Source organism: Pristiophorus japonicus, unplaced genomic scaffold (genome assembly GCF_044704955.1).
Source record: "Pristiophorus japonicus isolate sPriJap1 unplaced genomic scaffold, sPriJap1.hap1 HAP1_SCAFFOLD_423, whole genome shotgun sequence".
NCBI classification, from domain to species: Eukaryota; Metazoa; Chordata; class Chondrichthyes; family Pristiophoridae; genus Pristiophorus; species Pristiophorus japonicus.
The window spans coordinates 79,931-98,905 of record NW_027254124.1 but is presented as its reverse complement, the minus strand read 5'-3'; the positions used below and the strand labels follow the sequence as shown (position 1 = coordinate 98,905).

General features: G+C 53.5%; 1 protein-coding gene across 2 annotated transcripts in view; it reads left to right on the top strand.

The window, feature by feature from the left end:
- The window catches only part of LOC139251216 (vacuolar protein sorting-associated protein 37C-like), a 47,705-nt gene that overhangs the window by 11,333 nt on the left and 17,397 nt on the right, over positions 1 to 18,975 (top strand). Inside the window, exons 2-3 of one of the 2 annotated variants that reach the window (XM_070873179.1) lie at positions 4,211 to 4,348; positions 13,766 to 13,937. In XM_070873179.1, coding sequence (XP_070729280.1) covers positions 4,217 to 4,348; positions 13,766 to 13,937 — 304 coding nt within the window. In that variant the 5' untranslated portion in view covers positions 4,211 to 4,216. The remainder of the gene's footprint in view (positions 1 to 4,210; positions 4,349 to 13,765; positions 13,938 to 18,975) is intronic. The other variant, XM_070873180.1, reaches the window with a different exon arrangement.

Here is an 18,975-nt window from a genome sequence, read left to right as displayed (position 1 = left end):
TGGATGTTGAGTTCCCAGCCCTGATCATCCTGGAGCCACGTCTCCGTAATCCCAATCACATCATATTTGTTAACATCTATTTACACAGTTAATTCATCCACCTTATTGCGGATACTCCTTGCATTAAGACACAAAGCCTTCAGGCTTGTTTTTTTAACACCCTTTGTCCTTTTAGAATTTTGCTGTACAATGGCCCTTTTTGTTCTTTGCCTTGGGTTTCTCTGCCCTCCACTTTTCCTCATCTCCTTTCTGTCTTTTGCTTTTGCCTCCTTTTTGTCTCCCTCTGTCTCCCTGCATTGGTTCCCATCCCCCTGTCATATTAGTTTAACTCCTCCCCAACAGCACTAGCAAACACTCCCCCTAGGACATTGGTTCCGGTCCTGCCCAGGTGCAGACCGTCTGGTTTGTACTGGTCCCACCTCCCCCAGAACCGGTTCCAATGGCCCAGGAATTTGAATCCCTCTCTGCTGCACCACTGCTCAAGCCATGTATTCATCTGTGCTATCCTGCGATTCCTACTCTGACTAGCATGTGGCACTGGTAGCAATCCCTAGATTACTACTTTTGAGGTCCTACTTTTTAATTTAGCTCCTAGCTCCTTAATTCGTTTCGTAGGACCTCATCCCTTTTTTTACCTATGTCATTGGTACCAACGTGCACCACGACAACTGGCTGTTCTCCCTCCCTTTTTAGAATGTCCTGCACCCGCTCCGAGACATCCTTGACCCTTGCACCACTACATCCCTGTAGATCATGAGCTTGGTGGTAGATTTGAGGGCCTGGTCTTCAAACACTTTTTTCCTCAGAAGTTCGAAGGCTGTAATGGCGCACTGGAGACGATGCTGAATCTCCGCCTCAGTGTCTGCCTTTGTTGATAAGAGGCTCCCGAGATATGGGAAATGGTCCACGTTGTCCAGGGCCGTGCTGTGGATCTTGATGACTGGGGGGGCAGTGCTGTGCGGTGAGGACAGGATGGTGGAGGACCTTTGTCTTACGGATGTTAAGCGTAAGGCCCATGTTTTCATATGCCTCAGTGAATACATTGACTATACCCTGGCGTTCAGCCTGGAAAGTGTGAGGTCATGCACTTTGGCAGAAAAAAATCAAAGAGCAAGTTATTATTTAAATGGAGAAAGATTGCAAAGTGCTGCAGTACAGTGGGACCTGGGGGTACTTGTGCATGAAACACAAAAGGATAGTATGCAGGTGCAGCAAGTGATCAGGAAGGCCAATGGAATCTTGGCCTTTATTGCAAAGGGGATGGAGTATAAAAACAGGAAAATCTTGCTACAGTTATACAGGGTATTGGTGAGGCCACACCTGGAATACTGCGTGCATTTTTGCTTTCCATATTTACGAAAGGATATACTTGCTTTGGAGGTAGTTCAGAGAAAGTTCACTCGGTTGATTCCTGAGATGAGGGGGTTGCCTTATGAAGATAGGTTGGGCCGATACACATTGGAGTTTAGAAGAATGAGAGGTGATCTTATCGAAACGTATAAGATTATGAGGGGGCTTGACAAGGTGGATGCAGAGAGGATGTTTCCACTGGTGGGGGGAGACTAGAACTAGAGGGCATGATCTTAGAATAAGGGGCCGCCCATTTAAAACTGAGATGAGGAGAAATTTCTTCTCTGACGGTTGTGAATCTGTGGAATTCGCTGCCCCAGAGAGCTGGAGAAGCTGGGACATTGAATAAATTTAAGACAGAAATAGACAGTTTCTTAAACGATAAGGGGATAAGGGATTAAGGGGAGCGGGCGGGGAAGTGGAGCTGAGTCCATGATCGGATCAGCCATGATCTTATTGAATGGCGGAGCAGGCTCGAGGGGCTGTATGGCCTACTCCTGCTATTTCTTATGTTCTTATGAGGAGAAACATCTCCAGTTCCCTGCCCGCTCCCCATAACCCTTCACTCCCTTACCGCTCAAAAATCTGTCTATCTCCACCTTAAATATATTCAATGTCCCAGCTTCTACAGCTCTCTGGGGCAGAGAATTCCACAGATTTACAACTCTCCGAGAGAAGAAATTCCTCCTCATCTCAGTTTTAAATGGGCGGCCCCTTATTCTGAGACTATGCCCCCTAGTTCTAGATTCCTCCACGAGGGGAAACATCTTCTCTGCATCCACCCTGTCCAGCCCCCTCAGAATCTTATACATTTCAATAAGATCACCTCTCATTCTTCTGAACTCCAATGAGTAGAGGCCCAACCTGCTCAACCTTTCTTCATAAGACAACCCCTTCATCTCAGGAATCAATCACTTGAACCTTCTCTGAACAGCCTCCAATGCAAGTATAACCTTCCTTAAATACGGAGACCAAAACGATATGCAGTACTCCAGGTATGGTCTCACCAATGTACCAATGAAGTTTTTATATATATATATATCACTCCAACGAGCACAAACGAAAGATTTGCATTTCTATAGCACCTTTCATGATTTCGGGGCATCCCAGAGCCTTTACAGCCAATTAAATACTTTTGGAGTGTAGTCACTGTTGTAATGTGGGAAACGCAGCAGTCAATAAGCAAACAGCAAGCTCCCACACACAGCAATGTGATAATGACCCGATCATCCGTTTATTTTGTGCTGTTGGTTGAGGAACAGATATTGGGCCCCAGGACACAGGGGATAACTCCCCCGTGCTCTTCTTCAACATAATGGCGGTGGAATCTCTCAACGCCCACTCGAGGGGGCAGAAGGGGTCTCGGTTTAACTTCTCAACCTGAAAGACAGCATCTTGGACAGTGCGGCGCTCCCTCAGTACTGCCCCTCCGACAGTGCGGCGCTCCCTCAATACTGCCCCTCCGACAGTGCGGCGCTCCCTCAGTACTGCCCCTCCGACAGTGCAGCGCTTCCCTCAGTACTGTCCCTCCAACCGTGCAGCCCTCCCTCAGTACTGCCCCTCCGACAGTGCGGCACTCCCTCAGTACCGCCCCTCCGACAGTGCAGCACTCCCTCAGTACTGCCCCTCTGACAGTGCAACACTCCCTCAGTACTGTCCCTCCGACATTGCAGCCCTCCCTCAGTACTGTCCCACCGACCGTGCAGCCCTCCCTCAGTACTGCCCCTCCGACAGTGCGGCACTCCCTCAGTACCGCCCCTCCGACAGTGCGGCGCTCCCTCAGTACCTGCCCCTCCGACAGTGCGGCGCTCCCTCAGTACTGCCCCTCCGACAGTGTGGCTCTCCCTCAGTACCGCCCCTCCGACAGTGCGGCGCTCCCTCAGTACCTGCCCCTCCGACAGTGCGGCGCTCCCTCAGTACCTGCCCCTCCGACAGTGCGGCACTCCCTCAGTACCGCCCCTCCGACAGTGCGGCGCTCCCTCAGTACTGCCCCTCCGACAGTGCGGCACTCCCTCAGTACCTGCCCCTCCGACAGTGCGGCGCTCCCTCAGTACTGCCCCTCCGACAGTGCAGCGCTTCCCTCAGTACTGTCCCTCCGACCGTGCAGCCCTCCCTCAGTACTGCCCCTCCGACAGTGCGGCACTCCCTCAGTACCGCCCCTCCGACAGTGCAGCACACCCTCAGTACTGCCCCTCTGACAGTGCAGCACTCCCTCAGTACTGTCCCTCCGACATTGCAGCCCTCCCTCAGTACTGTCCCACCGACCGTGCAGCCCTCCCTCAGTACTGCCCCTCCGACAGTGCGGCACTCCCTCAGTACCGCCCCTCCGACAGTGCGGCGCTCCCTCAGTACCTGCCCCTCCGACAGTGCGGCGCTCCCTCAGTACTGCCCCTCCGACAGTGTGGCTCTCCCTCAGTACCGCCCCTCCGACAGTGCGGCGCTCCCTCAGTACCTGCCCCTCCGACAGTGCGGCACTCCCTCAGTACCTGCCCCTCCGACAGTGCGGCACTCCCTCAGTACCTGCCCCTCCGACAGTGCGGCACTCCCTCAGTACTGCCCCTCCGACAGTGCGGCACTCCCTCAGTACCACCCCTCCGACCGTGCGGCACTCCCTCAGTACCGCCCCTCCGACAGTGCGGCGCTCCCTCAGTACTGCCCCTCCGACAGTGCAGCGCTCCCTCAGTACTGCCGGGCTCGATTAACGGGCTCGAGTCTGTGGAGTGGGGCTCGAACCCACAACCTTCTGACTCTGAGGGCGCGGACGCTAGCCACTGAGTCGCGGCGAGACCCTCGTGGCCCGAGGGAGCAGCCAGGACCAGGTAAAGCTCGACGACTCACTCTGCCTCTCTTTAACTCGCAGCTCCCGATGGAAGAGCTTCAGTCGGTGCCACTGATGAACAAGCTGCGGGGGCTGAGCCGAGAGGAGCTGGAGAATATCCTGAACAGCACGGAGCAGCAGGAGGGCCTGGTGCTGGACAGCGAGGAGGTGAGCGAGCAAGTGCGTTTGAAAAGTCTTCTCGGGTGGGGAATGTGCCTGGATTTATCGCCCGTGCCGTAGTTGCTTCTTGAGAATCTGGTGGTGGGCCCACTTCTTCAACCTAAAAAGTAGCAGCTGGAGTTTCCAGATGATGTTGCCCAGGGGCAGCATGTCGATGAGAAATCGGAGGGGGCTAAGGGTTGATCCTGGGGGGACACCAGGGAGAACGATGTGGGAGGGGGCAGAGAAGCCGTCGCAGGTACTCCTCGGGCTACGATTAGACGGATAAGAATGGAACCAGGCGAGTGCAGTCCCACCCAGCTGGACGACACCAGACATGAGCTCTGGCCACCAGAACTGCCCAACCCACAATGGAGACACAAACGTCAACAATGTGGGCCGCCCCGACCTGTGTGAGAACACCAACGCGGTTCGGGGCTAGAAATAGAGCTGGAGCGCCGGGCCCTGGAACATTGTGGGGCGGAGGTGCGGCGAATGAGGGTTCGGGCCCAGGGGACAGCACGGGCCCAGCCCACACTGCGATATGTGTGGGCGCACTAGGTCCGTGCAGCAGAGCTGGTCTCCAGTCGTCCTGGTTCAACCCTTGCCACTGGACCAAGACCCAGCTCTGTCGAGCCCCGTGTGGTGGCTGGTGTGCAACGGTCACCCCACGTTAAAAAAAACCCACCCACAGGCATCTTCCACCCCCTCAACTGGAGATCAGGACCTGGAACATCGGGTCCGTCATTGAAACATCTGTGAACCCATGTGGAAGCAAGTCATCCTCGTTCCAGGGACCGCCTGTGATGATGAATGTAGTAAAGCACCTCAAGGTGCTTCACAGAGCATTATCAAACTAGATTTGGCACTGAGCCCCATGAGGAGATATTAGAACATTAAAATTTGGAGCAGGAGTAGGCCCCATGGCCCCTCGAGCCTGCTCCGTCATTCACTGAGATCCTGGCTGATCATCAACCTCAACTCCACTTTCCCGCCCCATCCTCATATCCCTCGATTCCCTTAATACCCAACAATCTATCTACCTCAGCCTTGAGTGTACCCAACGACTGAGCCTCCACAGCTCTCTGAGGCAGAGAATTCCAAAGATTCACCACCCTCTGAGTGAGGAAGTTTCTCCTCATAACATAAGAAATAGGAGCAGGAGTAGGCCATACGGCCCCTCGAGCCTGCTCCGCCATTCAATAAGATCATGGCTGATCTGATCATGGACTCAGCTCCACTTCCCCGCCCGCTCCCCATAACCCTTCACTCCCTTATCGTTCAAGAAACTGTCTATTTCTGTCTTAAATATATTCAATGTCCCAGCTTCCACAGCTCTCTGAGGCAGCGAATTCCACAGATCCACAACCCTCTGAGAGAAGAAATTCCTCCTCATCTCAGTTTTAAATGGGCGGCCCCTTATTCTAAGATCATGCCCTCTAGTTCTAGTCTCCCCCATCAGTGGAAACATCCTCTCTGCATCCACCTTGTCAAGCCCCCTCATAATTTTATATGTTTCGATAAGATCACCTCTCATTCTTCTGAATTCCAATGAGTAGAGGCCCAACCTACTCAACCTTTCCTCATAAGTCAACCCCCTCATCTTCGGAATCAACCGAGTGAACCTTCTCTGAACTGCCTCCAAAGCAAGTATATCCTTTCGTAAATATGGAAACCAATACTGCACGCAGTATTCCAGGTGTGGCCTCACCAATACCTTGTATAACTGTAGCAAGACTTCCCTGCTTTTATACTCCATCCCCTTTGCACTAAAGGCCAAGATACCATTGGCCTTCCTGATCACTTGCTGTACCTACATACTATCCTTTTGTGTTTCATGCGCAAATACCCCCAGGTCCCGCTGTACTGCAGCACTTTGCAATCTTTCTCCATTTAAATAATAACTCAACTCAGTATCAAATGGCCAACCCTGTACCCTGAGACTGAGAGCCCTGGTTCTAGACTCCCCAGCCCAGGGAAACATCCTCTCTGCATCTACCCTGTCAAGCACAGTAAGAATTTTGTATGTTTCAATAAGATGCCTCATTCTTCTAAACTCTAGAGAATATAGGCCTAGTCTGCTTAATCTCTCCTCATAGGGCAATTCCCCCCCATCCCAGGGTTCAATCCAAGGAAGGATATACTTGCCTTGGAGGCGGTACAATGGAGGAGGTTCACTAGATTGATTCCTGGGAGGAGAGGGCTGTCCTATGAGGCGAGATTGTGTAGAATGGGCCCTATACTCTCTGGAGTTTAGAAGAATGAGAGGTGATCTCATTGAAACAGACAAGATTCTGAAGGGGATTGACGGGGTAGATGCTGAGAGGATGTTTCCCCCGGGCCGGGGAGTCTAGAACCAGGGGGCTCTGTCTCGGGATAAGGGGTCCGCCATTTAAGACAGGGATGAGGAGGAATTTCTTCACTGAGGGTGGTGAATCTTTGGAATTCCCTGCCCCCGAGAGCTGTGGAGGCTCAGTCTCTGAATACATTCAAGGCTGAGATCGATAGATTTTTTGGAGTCCATGGGGAATGAAGGGAGATGGAGATCAGACGGGAAAGTGGACTTGAGGTTGATGGTCAGCCAGGATCTTACCAAATGGCGGAGTAGGCTCGAGGGGCCGTAGTGCTGACTCCTGCTCCTATTTCTTATGTTCTTAATCCAGTGAAACTTCGTTGCACTCCCTCCAAGGCAAGAGAAACCGCTGCAGTCCGTGTGCTGAAGGTGCTCCCACAGTGCTGTTAGGGAGCGAGTTTCAGGGTTTTCACCCAGCGACGATGAAGGAACGGCCGATATATCTCCACGTCGGGATGGTGTGTGTGTGTGTGACTGGCGCGGGAGCTCGAAGCTGATCACGCTGTGAGGTCCAGTTGCAGCAGGAGCGATGTGTTTAAAGAGAGCAAGAATTAGCATTTCTATATCGCCTGTCACCACCTCGGTACGTTCCAAAGTGCTTCACAGCCCACAAAGTACTTTTGGGAGTGTAGTCACTGTTACAATGCAGGAAGCACGGGCAGCCAATTTGTGCACAAGCAAGCTCCCACAAACAGCAATGTGATCATCACCCGATCAGCTGCTTTCGTGATGTTGGTTGAGGGAGGAATATTGGCCAGGACACCGGGGATAGCCCCCTCTGCACTTCTTCCAATTGTGCCCTGGCATTTTTTACGTCCACCCGAGAAGGCAGATGGGGGCCCTTGATTTAAGGTCTCATCCAAAAGACGGTACCTCCGACAGTGCGGCGCTCCCTCAGCACTGCCCCCCTCCAACAGTGCGGCGCTCCCTCAGTACTGCCCCTCCGACAGTGCGGCGCTCCCTCAGTACTGCCCCTCCGACAGTGCGGCGCTCCCTCAGTACTGCCCCTCCGACAGTGCGGCGCTCCCTCAGCACTGCCCCCCCTCCAACACTGCGGCGCTCCCTCAGTACTGCCCCTCCGACAGTGCGGCACTCCCTCAGCACTGCCCCTCCGACAGTGCGGCGCTCCCTCAGTACTGCCCCTCCGACAGTGCGGCGCTCCCTCAGTACTGCCCCTCCGACAGTGCAGCGCTCCCTCAGTACTGCCCCTCTGACAGTGCAGCACTCCCTCAGTACTGCCCCTCCGACAGTGCGGCGCTCCCTCAGTACTGCCCCTCCGACAGTGCGGCGCTCCCTCAGTACTGCCCCTCCGACAGTGCAGCGCTCCCTCAGTACTGCCCCTCCGACAGTGCAGCGCTCCCTCAGTACTGCCCCTCTGACAGTGCAGCACTCCCTCAGTACTGCCCCTCCGACAGTGCAGCGCTCCCTCAGTACTGCCCCTCTGACAGTGCAGCGCTCCCTCAGTACTGCCCCTCTGACAGTGCAGCACTTCCTCAGTACTGCCCCTCCGACAGTGCAGCGCTCCCTCAGTACTGCCCCTCCGACAGTGCAGCGCTCCCTCAGTACTGCCCCCCCTCTGACAGTGCGGCGCTCCCTCAGCACTGACCCTCCGACAGTGCGGCGCTCCCTCAGTACTGCCCCTCTGACAGTGCGGCGCTCCCTCAGCACTGCCCCTCCGACAGTGCAGCACTCCCTCAGTACTGCCCCTCTGACAGTGCGGCGCTCCCTCAGCACTGCCCCTCCGACAGTGCGGCGCTCCCTCAGCACTGCCCCTCCGACAGTGCGGCGCTCCCTCAGCACTGACCCTCCGACAGTGCGGCGCTCCCTCAGCACTGCCCCTCCGACAGTGCGGCGCTCCCTCAGCACTGACCCTGGAGTGTCGGCGTTGATTCAGCTCCTGCGCCTCGGGCGTGTGGTGACTCCGAGAGAATGCCGCCCATGGAGCCAGGACCGCCAGATTCAGCAGTCGGTGCCTGGGGTTGGGTAGGGATTGAAATGGAGTGGTATGGAAGGCCTTGGCAGAGGCTGGTGCTGCGGTGGGAATTTCCCCTAACTGCGGTGTTGACACGCTCTTCCGTTATCAGATTGTTGTGTGCCTCCCGATTTATTTCCTGAAATCTGACCTCGCCATAGCAAGCGACATCGCTGTGCTGGCGAACTGTTGGCAGTGAATGTTGGACCTGCTCCGTGTGTGTGTGTGTTTCTTTGTATAACTCCCTCGTCTCGGTCAGTAATGCTCCCCCGGAGTCAGAAGTTCGTACGATCCAGCCCCCTTGCTTTGGAGCCTCGAGCAGAGGTGGTGGCAGAGGGTGGCTGGGAGGGGTGGGTGCTGCATTGTCGGAGGGGCCTGTGATTTCTCACCGCCCCCCCTCCCCCCACCCCCAATCCCGCATTGTCCGGGCCAACATTCGTCCCTCGGCCAACACCCTCCGAACCAATGAACTGCTCTGCACAAAATGGCTGCCACGGCCCACTCCACGACGGAATCCGTTGTACGCCAAGCACCGAGGGGTTTTATTTCGGAACGATGTGAAGAGGCTTCATGATCAGTGCTGAGACCGGTGCTCTCGCTCGTGCTCTCTCTGACAGATACTCTTGTTCATCCTTGTGCTTTCTCTCTCTTTCTATCTCTCTCTCCCTCTGTCAATCTCTCTCCCTCTGTCTATGTCTATCACTTCGTCGGCCCTCCCTCCCTCCCTCCCTCCCTCCCTCCCTCCCTCCCTCCCTCCCTCCCTCCCTCCCTCCCTCTCCCTCGTCTCTCTCCCCTCTAGAAAGCAGACTCAATGCAGCGTGCCCTCTGCTGAGCTAGCTGGTCACATGTATGGAGCATTGAGAGACAGCGTGCTTTAAAATCATCCTCCAGTTATCCCTCAGTGGGCATCGCGCTCGCCTCTGAGTCAGCAGGTCATGGGTTCAAGTCACACTCCAAAGATTTCAGCACAAAATCCAGGCCGACACTCTCATTGCCAGTACTGAGGGAACGCTGCACTGTCGGAGGGGCAGTACTGAGGGAGCGCTGCACTGTCGGAGGGGCAGTACTGAGGGAACGCTGCACTGTCGGAGGGGCAGTACTGAGGGAACGCTGCACTGTCGGAGGGGCAGTACTGAGGGAGCGTTGCACTGTCAGAGGGGCAGTACTGAGGGAGCGCTGCACTGTCGGAGGGGCAGTACTGAGGGAGCATTGCACTGTCGGAGGGGCAGTACTGAGGGAGCGCTGCACTGTCAGAGGGGCAGTACTGAGGGAGCGCTGCACTGTCGGAGGGGCAGTACTGAGGGAGCATTGCACTGTCGGAGGGGCAGTACTGAGGGAGCGCTGCACTGTCAGAGGGGCAGTACTGAGGGAGCGCTGCACTGTCAGAGGGGCAGTACTGAGGGAGTGCTGCACTGTCAGGGTGTGTGTATCTCCCCGTCTCCCTGCACAGTTATAGCTGTGTGAATGGGAGCAGGGATGAGTGTCATTACTTGAGACAGTCACTTTAACCAGGATGTGTTATTGACACTGGGTACAAAGCCTTCAATTACTCTGGTGTCCTCACTCACTTGGTTGCCAATTACATGAGTTTCGAGGATTAAGGGCTGGTCTAATTGAGGTGTTTAAGGTGATTAATGGATTTGATCGTGTCGCTCGAGGAAGAAAGTATTTCCTCTGCAAGTGGAATCTAGGACAAGGGTGAATTACCTTGAAACAAGGGCCAGGCCGTTTAGGGGAGCTGGCAGTAAGCATTTGATCACACAAAGGGTGCTGAAAATCTGGAACTCTCTCCCCTAACAAGCTGTTGAGGCTGAGTGTCGATTAGAAATTACCAAAAAAAGCTCTGATAGGCTTTTGCCTGGCAACAGTATCGAGGGATATGGAGCAAAGATGGCTAAATGGAGTTGAGGTACAGATCAGCCGTGATCTGATTGAATGGGCCTCCTCCTGTTCCTGTGTAACAGGCTCGAGGGGCTGAATGGGCCTCCTCCTGTTCCTGTGTAACAGGCTCGAGGGGCTGAATGGCCTCCTCCTGTTCCTGTGTAACAGGCTCGAGGGGCTGAATGGCCTGGGGATCTGACGTCCCTGACTAACCTGGCGACCCTTGTCAACTGGTGATTAGCTGAGCGAGCGTGGGACACAGTTTGGCCTGGGCCCCTTCCTGCTCTGTGTGGTTCAAGGTTCTGCAATTACTGGAGGCACAGGGGCTGTTACACAAATCCCGGAAATGAGAGTCGGGCACAGCAGTGAAACTAAATACCTCGAGTTTCATCAGCGAGAGAGCGATTAGTGTTGGTGCATTTATTTCGATCATGGTGCACTGTCGGAGGGGCAGTACTGAGGGAGCGCCGCACTGTCGGAGGGGCAGTACTGAGGGAGCGCCGCACTGTCGGAGGGGCAGTACTGAGGGAGCGCTGCACTGTCGGAGGGGCAGTACTGAGGGAGCGCCGCACTGTCGGAGAGGCAGTATTGAGGGAGCGCCGCACTGTCGGAGGGGCAGTACTGAGGGAGCGCTGCACTGTCGGAGGGGCAGTACTGAGGGAGCGCTGCACTGTCGGAGGGGCAGTACTGAGGGAGCGCTGCACTGTCGGAGGGGCAGTACTGAGGGAGCGCTGCACTGTCGGAGGGGCAGTACTGAGGGAGTGCTGCACTGTCGGAGGGGCAGTACTGAGGGAGTGCTGCACTGTGGGAGGGGCAGTACTGAGGGAGCGCTGCACTGTGGGAGGGGCAGTACTGAGGGAGTGCTGCATTGTGGGAGGTTTTTCTGATGGGATGTTAAACCGAGGCCCCGTCTGATCTCTCAGGTTGACGTAAAAGATTCCATTGCAGTATTTCGAATAAGTGCAGGGAGGAATTCTCCCAAGTGTCCTGGGCCAATAGTTATCTCTCAATCAACATCACAGTGAAACAGATGATCGGGCCATTAACACTTGGCTGTCCATGGGAGCTTGCTGTGTGCCAATTAGCTGCCGCGTTTCCCACATTACAACAACGACTACACTCCAAAAGCACTTCAATGGCTGTAAAGCCCATTGGCACGCCCTGAGGTGGTGATAGAAGCTGTAGAAATCCAAATCTTTCGCTCTCTTTGCAGCCTGGAAGGGTCCCTGGTGAGAAGGTGGGCCAGGGTGGGGGATCTGATCTCTCCCTGCTCCACGCGCATTTGTTTCGAGGGGGGCCGCAAAGGGTTAACGAGGCAGAGGGCTGCATCTGCGCTCGGTTTAATCCGCCTCGTACCGGTTCGACCGGGCGGGAACCCGCTAAACTGCATTCCACACGTACAGTAACCTGCACGGCAGCGTGGCAGGCTGACTTCCCTTCTCGCCTGAGCGGGCCAGGCCGCGAGTCCGTGACTCACAGCTGTCTGTTAACCCGCCAACACCCCAACCCACTGAGTGTTGGCAGGCTATTCGACTGCGCAGGCACCACAGCTGGAGCCTATCCTCGCGATGTGTACCGTGCGATCGCTTTATTTTCTTCCTTCTCTCTCGTTTTCACTCACTCTCTCTCCTCCGCCCTTTCCCGCTCTCGCTCTCTCTCTCTCCATGGTAGCACTCTCGCCTCTGAGTCAGAAGGCTGTGGGTTCAAGTCCCATTCCAGGAAGTTGAGCGCACAAATGTAGACTGACACTTCCAGTGCAGTGCTGAGGGAATGCCGCTCTGTCGGAGGGGCAGTACTGAGGGAGTGCTGCACTGTCGGAGGGGGAGTACTGAGGGAGCGCTGCACTGTCGGAGGTGCAGTACTGAGAGAGTGCCTCTCTGTCGGAGGTGCAGTACTGAGGGAGTGCCTCTCTGTCGGAGGGGCAGTACTGAGGGAGTGCTGCACTGTCGGAGGGGCAGTACTGAGGGAGTGCTGCACTGTCGGAGGGGCAGTACTGAGGGAGTGCTGCACTGTCTGAGGGGGAGTACTGAGGGAGCGCTGCACTGTCGGAGGGGCAGTACTGAGGGAGTGCTGCACTGTCGGAGGGGCAGTACTGAGGGAGTGCTGCACTGTCTGAGGGGGAGTACTGAGGGAGCGCTGCACTGTCGGAGGGGCAGTACTGAGGGAGTGCCACTCTGTTGGAGGGGCAGTACTGAGGGAGCGCAGTACTGAGGGAGCGCCGCACTGTCGGAGGGGCAGTACTGAGGGAGCGCTGCACTGTCGGGGGGGGTGGGGGGAGTACTGAGGGAGTGCTGCACTGTCGGAGGGGCAGTACTGAGGGAGTGCCACTCTGTCGGAGGAGCAGTACTGAGGGAGTGTTGCACTATCGGAGGGGCAGTACTGAGGGAGTGTTGCACTGTCGGAGGTGCCGTCTTTCGGATGAGACATTCTGCTCTCTCAGGTCCCATGGCCACTATTTGGAGGAAGGGCAGGGGAGTTATCCCCGGTGTCCTGGCCAATATTTATCCCTCAATTAACATCACTAAAACAGATTATTTGGTCATTATCAGGTTGCTGTTTGTGGGAGCTTGCTGTGTGCAAAATGGCTGCCGTGTTTTCCAGATCACAACATTGACTCCACTCCAAAAGTACTTCATTGGCTATAAAACGCTTTGAGATGTTTGGCGGTCGTGAAGGGTGCTATATAAGTGCAAGTCTTTTTTTCTTTCACATCCCTTCCCCAATCCCCTCTGCCTTTTCTCTCCCTCTCCCTCACTCTCCTCTGCCCTTTTTTTCTCTCTCCCACTCTCCACTTGACATGTACCGGGGGCACTGAGACACACACAGGGTGTACAGTACCAGACGGGAGTGAATCGTTACCCTTTACCCTGTGTACTGTACATGTACCGGGGGACACTGAGACACACACGGGGTGTACAGTACCAGACGGGAGTGAATCGTTCCCCTTTACCCTGTGTACTGTACATGTACCGGGGGACACTGGGACACATACAGGGTGTACAGTACCAGACGGGAGTTAATCGTTACCCTTTACCCTGTGTACTGTACATGTACAGAGGACACTGAGACACACACGGGGTGTACAGTACCAGACGGGAGTGAATCGTTACCCTTTACCCTGTGTACTGTACATGTACAGGAGCCTGCTCACCTCTGCCAGGGGGCTCTATGCCATCTCCCTCCGCACTGGGGACCCTGCTCACTTATGTCTTGTCTGTCCGTCTCCCCTCAGGTGCAGAACCTCCAGCTGGAGCGGGAGATGTTGCTGGCGGCCAATCGCAGCCTGGCGGAGAAGAACCTGGAGTTTCAGCCGCAGCTGGAGGAGGGCAAGGGCCAGCTCCAGGACAAATACACGGAGCTGCAGAACCTGCACGACACGGTGCAGGAGCACAGGACGGAGCTGGGTAAGTGCAGTTGTGTTACACTTACACTCTCGGACCTTAGTTAGACCATGCTTCTATTCTGGTCTCCATATCACACTGGGAGTTATTGTGTACAATTCTGGTCTCCATATCACACTGGGAGTTACTGTGTACAGTTCTGGTCTCCATATCACACTGGGAATTACTGTGTACAGTTCTGGTCTCCATATCACACTGGGAGTTACTGTGTACAGTTCTGGTCTCCATATCACACTGGGAGTTACTGTGTACAATTCTGGTCTCCATATCACACTGGGAGTTACTGTGTACAGTTCTGGTCATATCACACTGGGAGTTACTGTGTACAGTTCTGGTCTCCATATCACACTGGGAGTTACTGTGTACAGTTCTGGTCTCCATATCACACTGGGAGTTACTGTGTACAGTTCTGGTCTCCATATCACACTTTAAATTTATGAACTTTTTTGATGGGGTAGACCTAGAGAAGATGTTTTCACTTGTGGGTAAGACTAGAACTAGGGGCTATCAATATAAGATAATCACCAATAAATCCAATGGGGAATTCAGGAGAAACTTCTTTACCCAGAGAGTGGTGAGAATGTGGAACTCACTGCCACAGGGAGTGGTTGTGGCGAATAGAATAAAGGCATTTAAGGGGAAGCCCGATAAACACATGAGGGCGAAAGGAACATAAGAAATAGGAGCAAGGGTTGGCCATTTGGTTCCTCGAGCCTGCTCCGTCATTCACGAAGATCACAGGGAAGTCTTGCTACAGCTGTATAGGGTATTGGTGGGGCCACACCTGGAATACTGCGTGCAGTTTTGGTTTCCATATTTACAAAAGGATATACTTGCTTTGGGGGCAGTTCAGAGAAGGTTCACTCGGTTGATTCCGTGGATGAGGGGGTTGACTTATGAGGAAAGGTTGAGTAGGTTGGGCCTCTACTCATTGGAATTCAGAAGAATGAGAAGTGATCTTATCGAAATGTGTAAGATTATGAGGGGGCTTGACAAGGTGGATGCAGAGAGGATATTTCCACTGATGGGGGAGACTAGACCGACAGGGCATGATCTTCGAATAAGAGGCCGCCCATTTAAAACAGATGAGGAGAAATTTCTTCTCTGAGGGTTGTGGATCTATGAAATTTGCTGCCTCAGAGAGCTGTGGAAGCTGGATCATTGAATTTATATAAGACAGAAATAGACAGTTTCTTAACCGATAAGGAGATAAGGGGTTATAGGGAGTGGGCAGGAAAGTGGAGCTGAGTCCATGATCAGATCAGCCATGATATTGAATGGCGGAGCAGGCTCGAGGGGCCGTATGGCCGCCTACTGCTCCTATTTCTTATGTTCTTATGTTCTAGATTCCCCCACAACGGGAAACATCCACTCTGCATCTATCCTGTCAAGCCCCCTCAGAATCTTTCGTCTCAATAAGATCTCTGTTGCAGAAACGGCTATTTCGCTAGACGTGTGACTAGTAGTTGCCTGCGACGGTTCTTGAGTTAAATGTTAAATGACACACTGGACAATGGCAATACCGTTAATGTTCGTTTAATACAGGACAGGACAGGACTCACTACTTACACTCTATAGTTCCCCAATACAGAAGTACAAGACTCACTACTTACACTCTATAGTTCCCCAATACAGAAGTACAAGACTCACTACTTACACTTTGTGGGCCCAAGTTTCCACACGAAAAAAAACGGGCGCCCCTCCGAGCTGGGCGCCTAAAAAAAAAAAACGCGCGATTCTGGAGCGCCCTGCAGCTCCTTGTCTGTTTGGCGCGGCGCCCAGGGGGGCGGAGCCTACACTGGCACCGATTTTGTAAGTGGGAGGGGGGCGGCTACTATTTAAATTAGTTTTTTTCCTGCCGGCAACGCTGCGCGTGCGCGTTGGAGCGTTCGCGCATGCTCAGTGTGAAAAAAACATTGGCACTCGGCCATTTTTGTAGTTCTTGGTAGCTGTTTAATTTTTGAACATTTTTTAATAAAAGTACATTGCCATCAGCACTGAGGCTTCTTGTAGCAGTGAGAAGGCTGCAGGAAGCCTCAGAAAGTTGAGCCAGCCGTTTCCTGACGACCTCCCCCCTTTGCCGTCGGGAAATGGCTCCTCAATTTTTGAGGCTTCCTGCAGCCTTCTCTCTTTCCCTCCCGCGTTCGGTCGGCTCCCTTCCCTCTCCCCCCCACCCCGCGTTCGTTCGGCTCTCTCCCCCCACCACGTTCGGTCATCTCCCTTCCCTTCCCCCCCCGCGTTCGGTCGGCTCCCTCCTCCCCTCCCGCCCGCCCGCCTGCGTTCGGGAACGGCTGCCTCGTTTTGTGAGGCTTGCTGCAGCATTCTCCCTGGCTGAAGCACTTTCACACAGGTAGGAAGATGGTTTATTTAATCTTTTCTTTGCTTATAAATGTTTATTCAGGTTGGATTTATTTGTATAATATTTGTATAAGTATAAATAAGGATTTATTGTAGAATTTAATAAGTTCCCTTCCCCCTCTCCCCCCCACCTCGTTCTGGACGCCTGATTTGTAACCTACACCTGATTTTTTTATGTGTAGAACAGGTTTTTTCAGTTCTACAAAAATCTTCACTGGCTCCATTCTACTTTAGTTTGGAGTATGTTTTCACTGTGGAAACTTTCAAATCAGGCGTCAGTGGCCGGACACGCCCCCTTTTGAAGAAAAAATTCTGTTCCAAACTAGAACTGTTCTACCTGACTAGAACTGCAGAAAAAAAAATGTGGAGAATTGCGATTTCTAAGATAGTCCGTTCTCCACCAGTTGCTCCTAAAAATCAGGCGCAAATCATGTGGAAACTTGATATAGTTCCCCACAATACAGAAGTACAAGACTCACTACTTACACTCTATTTAACTCTGGAGAAATGCGTTCCAAAAGGTGTTCCTTTTCGCTCTAACTATTCTCATTGTTACCCAATACATCCCCGGATGATCAATCCGGTCACTGTTCCTTCAAGGCACTGTCCTCTGGTCCCTGCTTCTGCCGAGTGTTGCTTCTAGGTTCTCGCTCCGGACCGTCCGAACTTGTCTATCTTTATAACCTTTCTTCTATCAGTTAACACATGTGAGTTACTATTAATTGCCTGCTTGTATTTAGAAGAAATACAGAGAGACATTCTGCTGTTATTGCAACCTGTCTCTCTCCTCCAAGAGTTATTACCAAGTCGGTGTCTTCGTTACCATGTGTGAACCTTATCTTGATCAATGAAGTATTTTCATCCATTCCCAACGCCCCCTGCTGTTCCCCCACAGCCGGTCCTGTTAATGGTAACTCCCTCCTGTCCATTGGCCTTCAGTCTGTTTTTCTTACAGCTGACCTTTCATTCAGTCATTAGCATTTGCCGGAACTCTGTTAATTGGCATTCAGTATCTGCACACTATCTCTTACCCAGGGCAACTCCTTTGAATTTGGCTTTATTATCCTGCAGCTTTACAACCTTATCTCATTCCCTTATCTCCTTCACCCTGAGCTCAATGCTTGCTTGTTTTTTTTTGTGCAAGAGAGTTCATTGGTTTTCGACCCCAGGTCTGAACTAACTTCTTAATCCTTTCTGATCTTTCCACAATCACCTCTCATCCTTCTAAATTCCAATGCGTATCATCATCATCATCATAGGCAGTCCCTCAGAATCGAGGAAGACTTGCTTCTGCTCCTGAAGTGAGTTCTTTGGTGACTGAACAGTCCAATATGAGAGCCACAGTCCCTGTCACAAGTGGGATAGATAGTCGTTGAGGGGAGGGGAGGGTGGGACAGGTTTGCCACACGCTCCTTCCGCAGCCTGCGCTTGATTTCTGCGCGCTCTCGGCGATGAGACTCGAGGTGCTCAGTGCCCTCCCGAATACACTTCCTCCACTTAGGGCGGCCTTTGGCCAGGGACTCCCAGGTGTCAGTGGGGATGTTGCACTTTATCAGGGAGGCTTTGAGGGTGTCCCTTGTAACGTTTCCGCTGCCCACCTTTGGCTCGTTTGCCGTGAAGGAGTTCCGAGTAGAGCGCTTGCTTTGGGAATCCCGTGTCTGGGGCATGCGGACTTTGTGGCCTGCCCAGCGGAGCTGATCGAGTGTGGTCAGTGCTTCGATGCTGGGGATGTTGGCCTGGTCGAGGACGCTAACGTTGGTGCGTCTGTCCTCCCAGGGGATTTGTAGGATCTTGTGGAAACATCGTTGGTGGTATTTCTCCAGCGACTTGAGGTGTCTGCTGTACATGGGCAATGTCTCTGAGCCAGATAGGAGGGCGGGTATTACTACAGCCCTGTAGACCATGAGCTTGGTGGCAGATTTGGAGGGCCTGGTCTTCAAACACACTCTTCCTCAGGCGGCCGAAGGCTGCACTGGCGCACTGGAGGCGGAATTGGATCTCGTTGTCAAACACAAACACAAGAACACAAGAATTAGGAACAGGAGTAGGCCATCTAGCCCCTTGAGCCTGCTCCGCCATTCAACAAGATCATAGCTGATCTGGCCGTGGACTCAGCTTCACTTAGCCGCCTCTGTCCACTTACCTGTCGATGCCTGCTCTTGTTGATAGGAGGCTCCCGAGATATGGGAAATGGTCCACGTTGTCCAGGGCCACGCCGTGGATCTTGATGACTGGGGGGCAGTGCTGCATGGTGAGGACAGGCTGGTGGAGGCCCTTTGTCTTACGGATGTTTAGCGTAAGGCCCAGGCTTTCATACGCCTCAGTAAATACGTTGACTATATCCTGGAGTTCAGCCTCTGTATGTGCACAGATGCAGGCGTCGTCTGCGTACGGTAGCTCGACGACAGAGGTTGGGGTGGTCTTGGACCTGGCCTGGAGACAGCGAAGGTTAAACAGGTTCCCACTGGTTCTGTAGTTTAGTCCCACTCCAGCGGGGAGCTTGTTGGGCTTATGGGTATAGGCCCAACCTGCTCAACCTTTCTTCATAAGGCAACCCCTTCATCTCAGGAATCAACCTCCTGAATAGAAGTTGATGTTGAAGGGCTGAGATGTAGAGGGGTGGAGGAGGCTGATGTGGAGCATAAACACCGGCACGGACCTGTGGGGCCGAACGGCCTGTTTC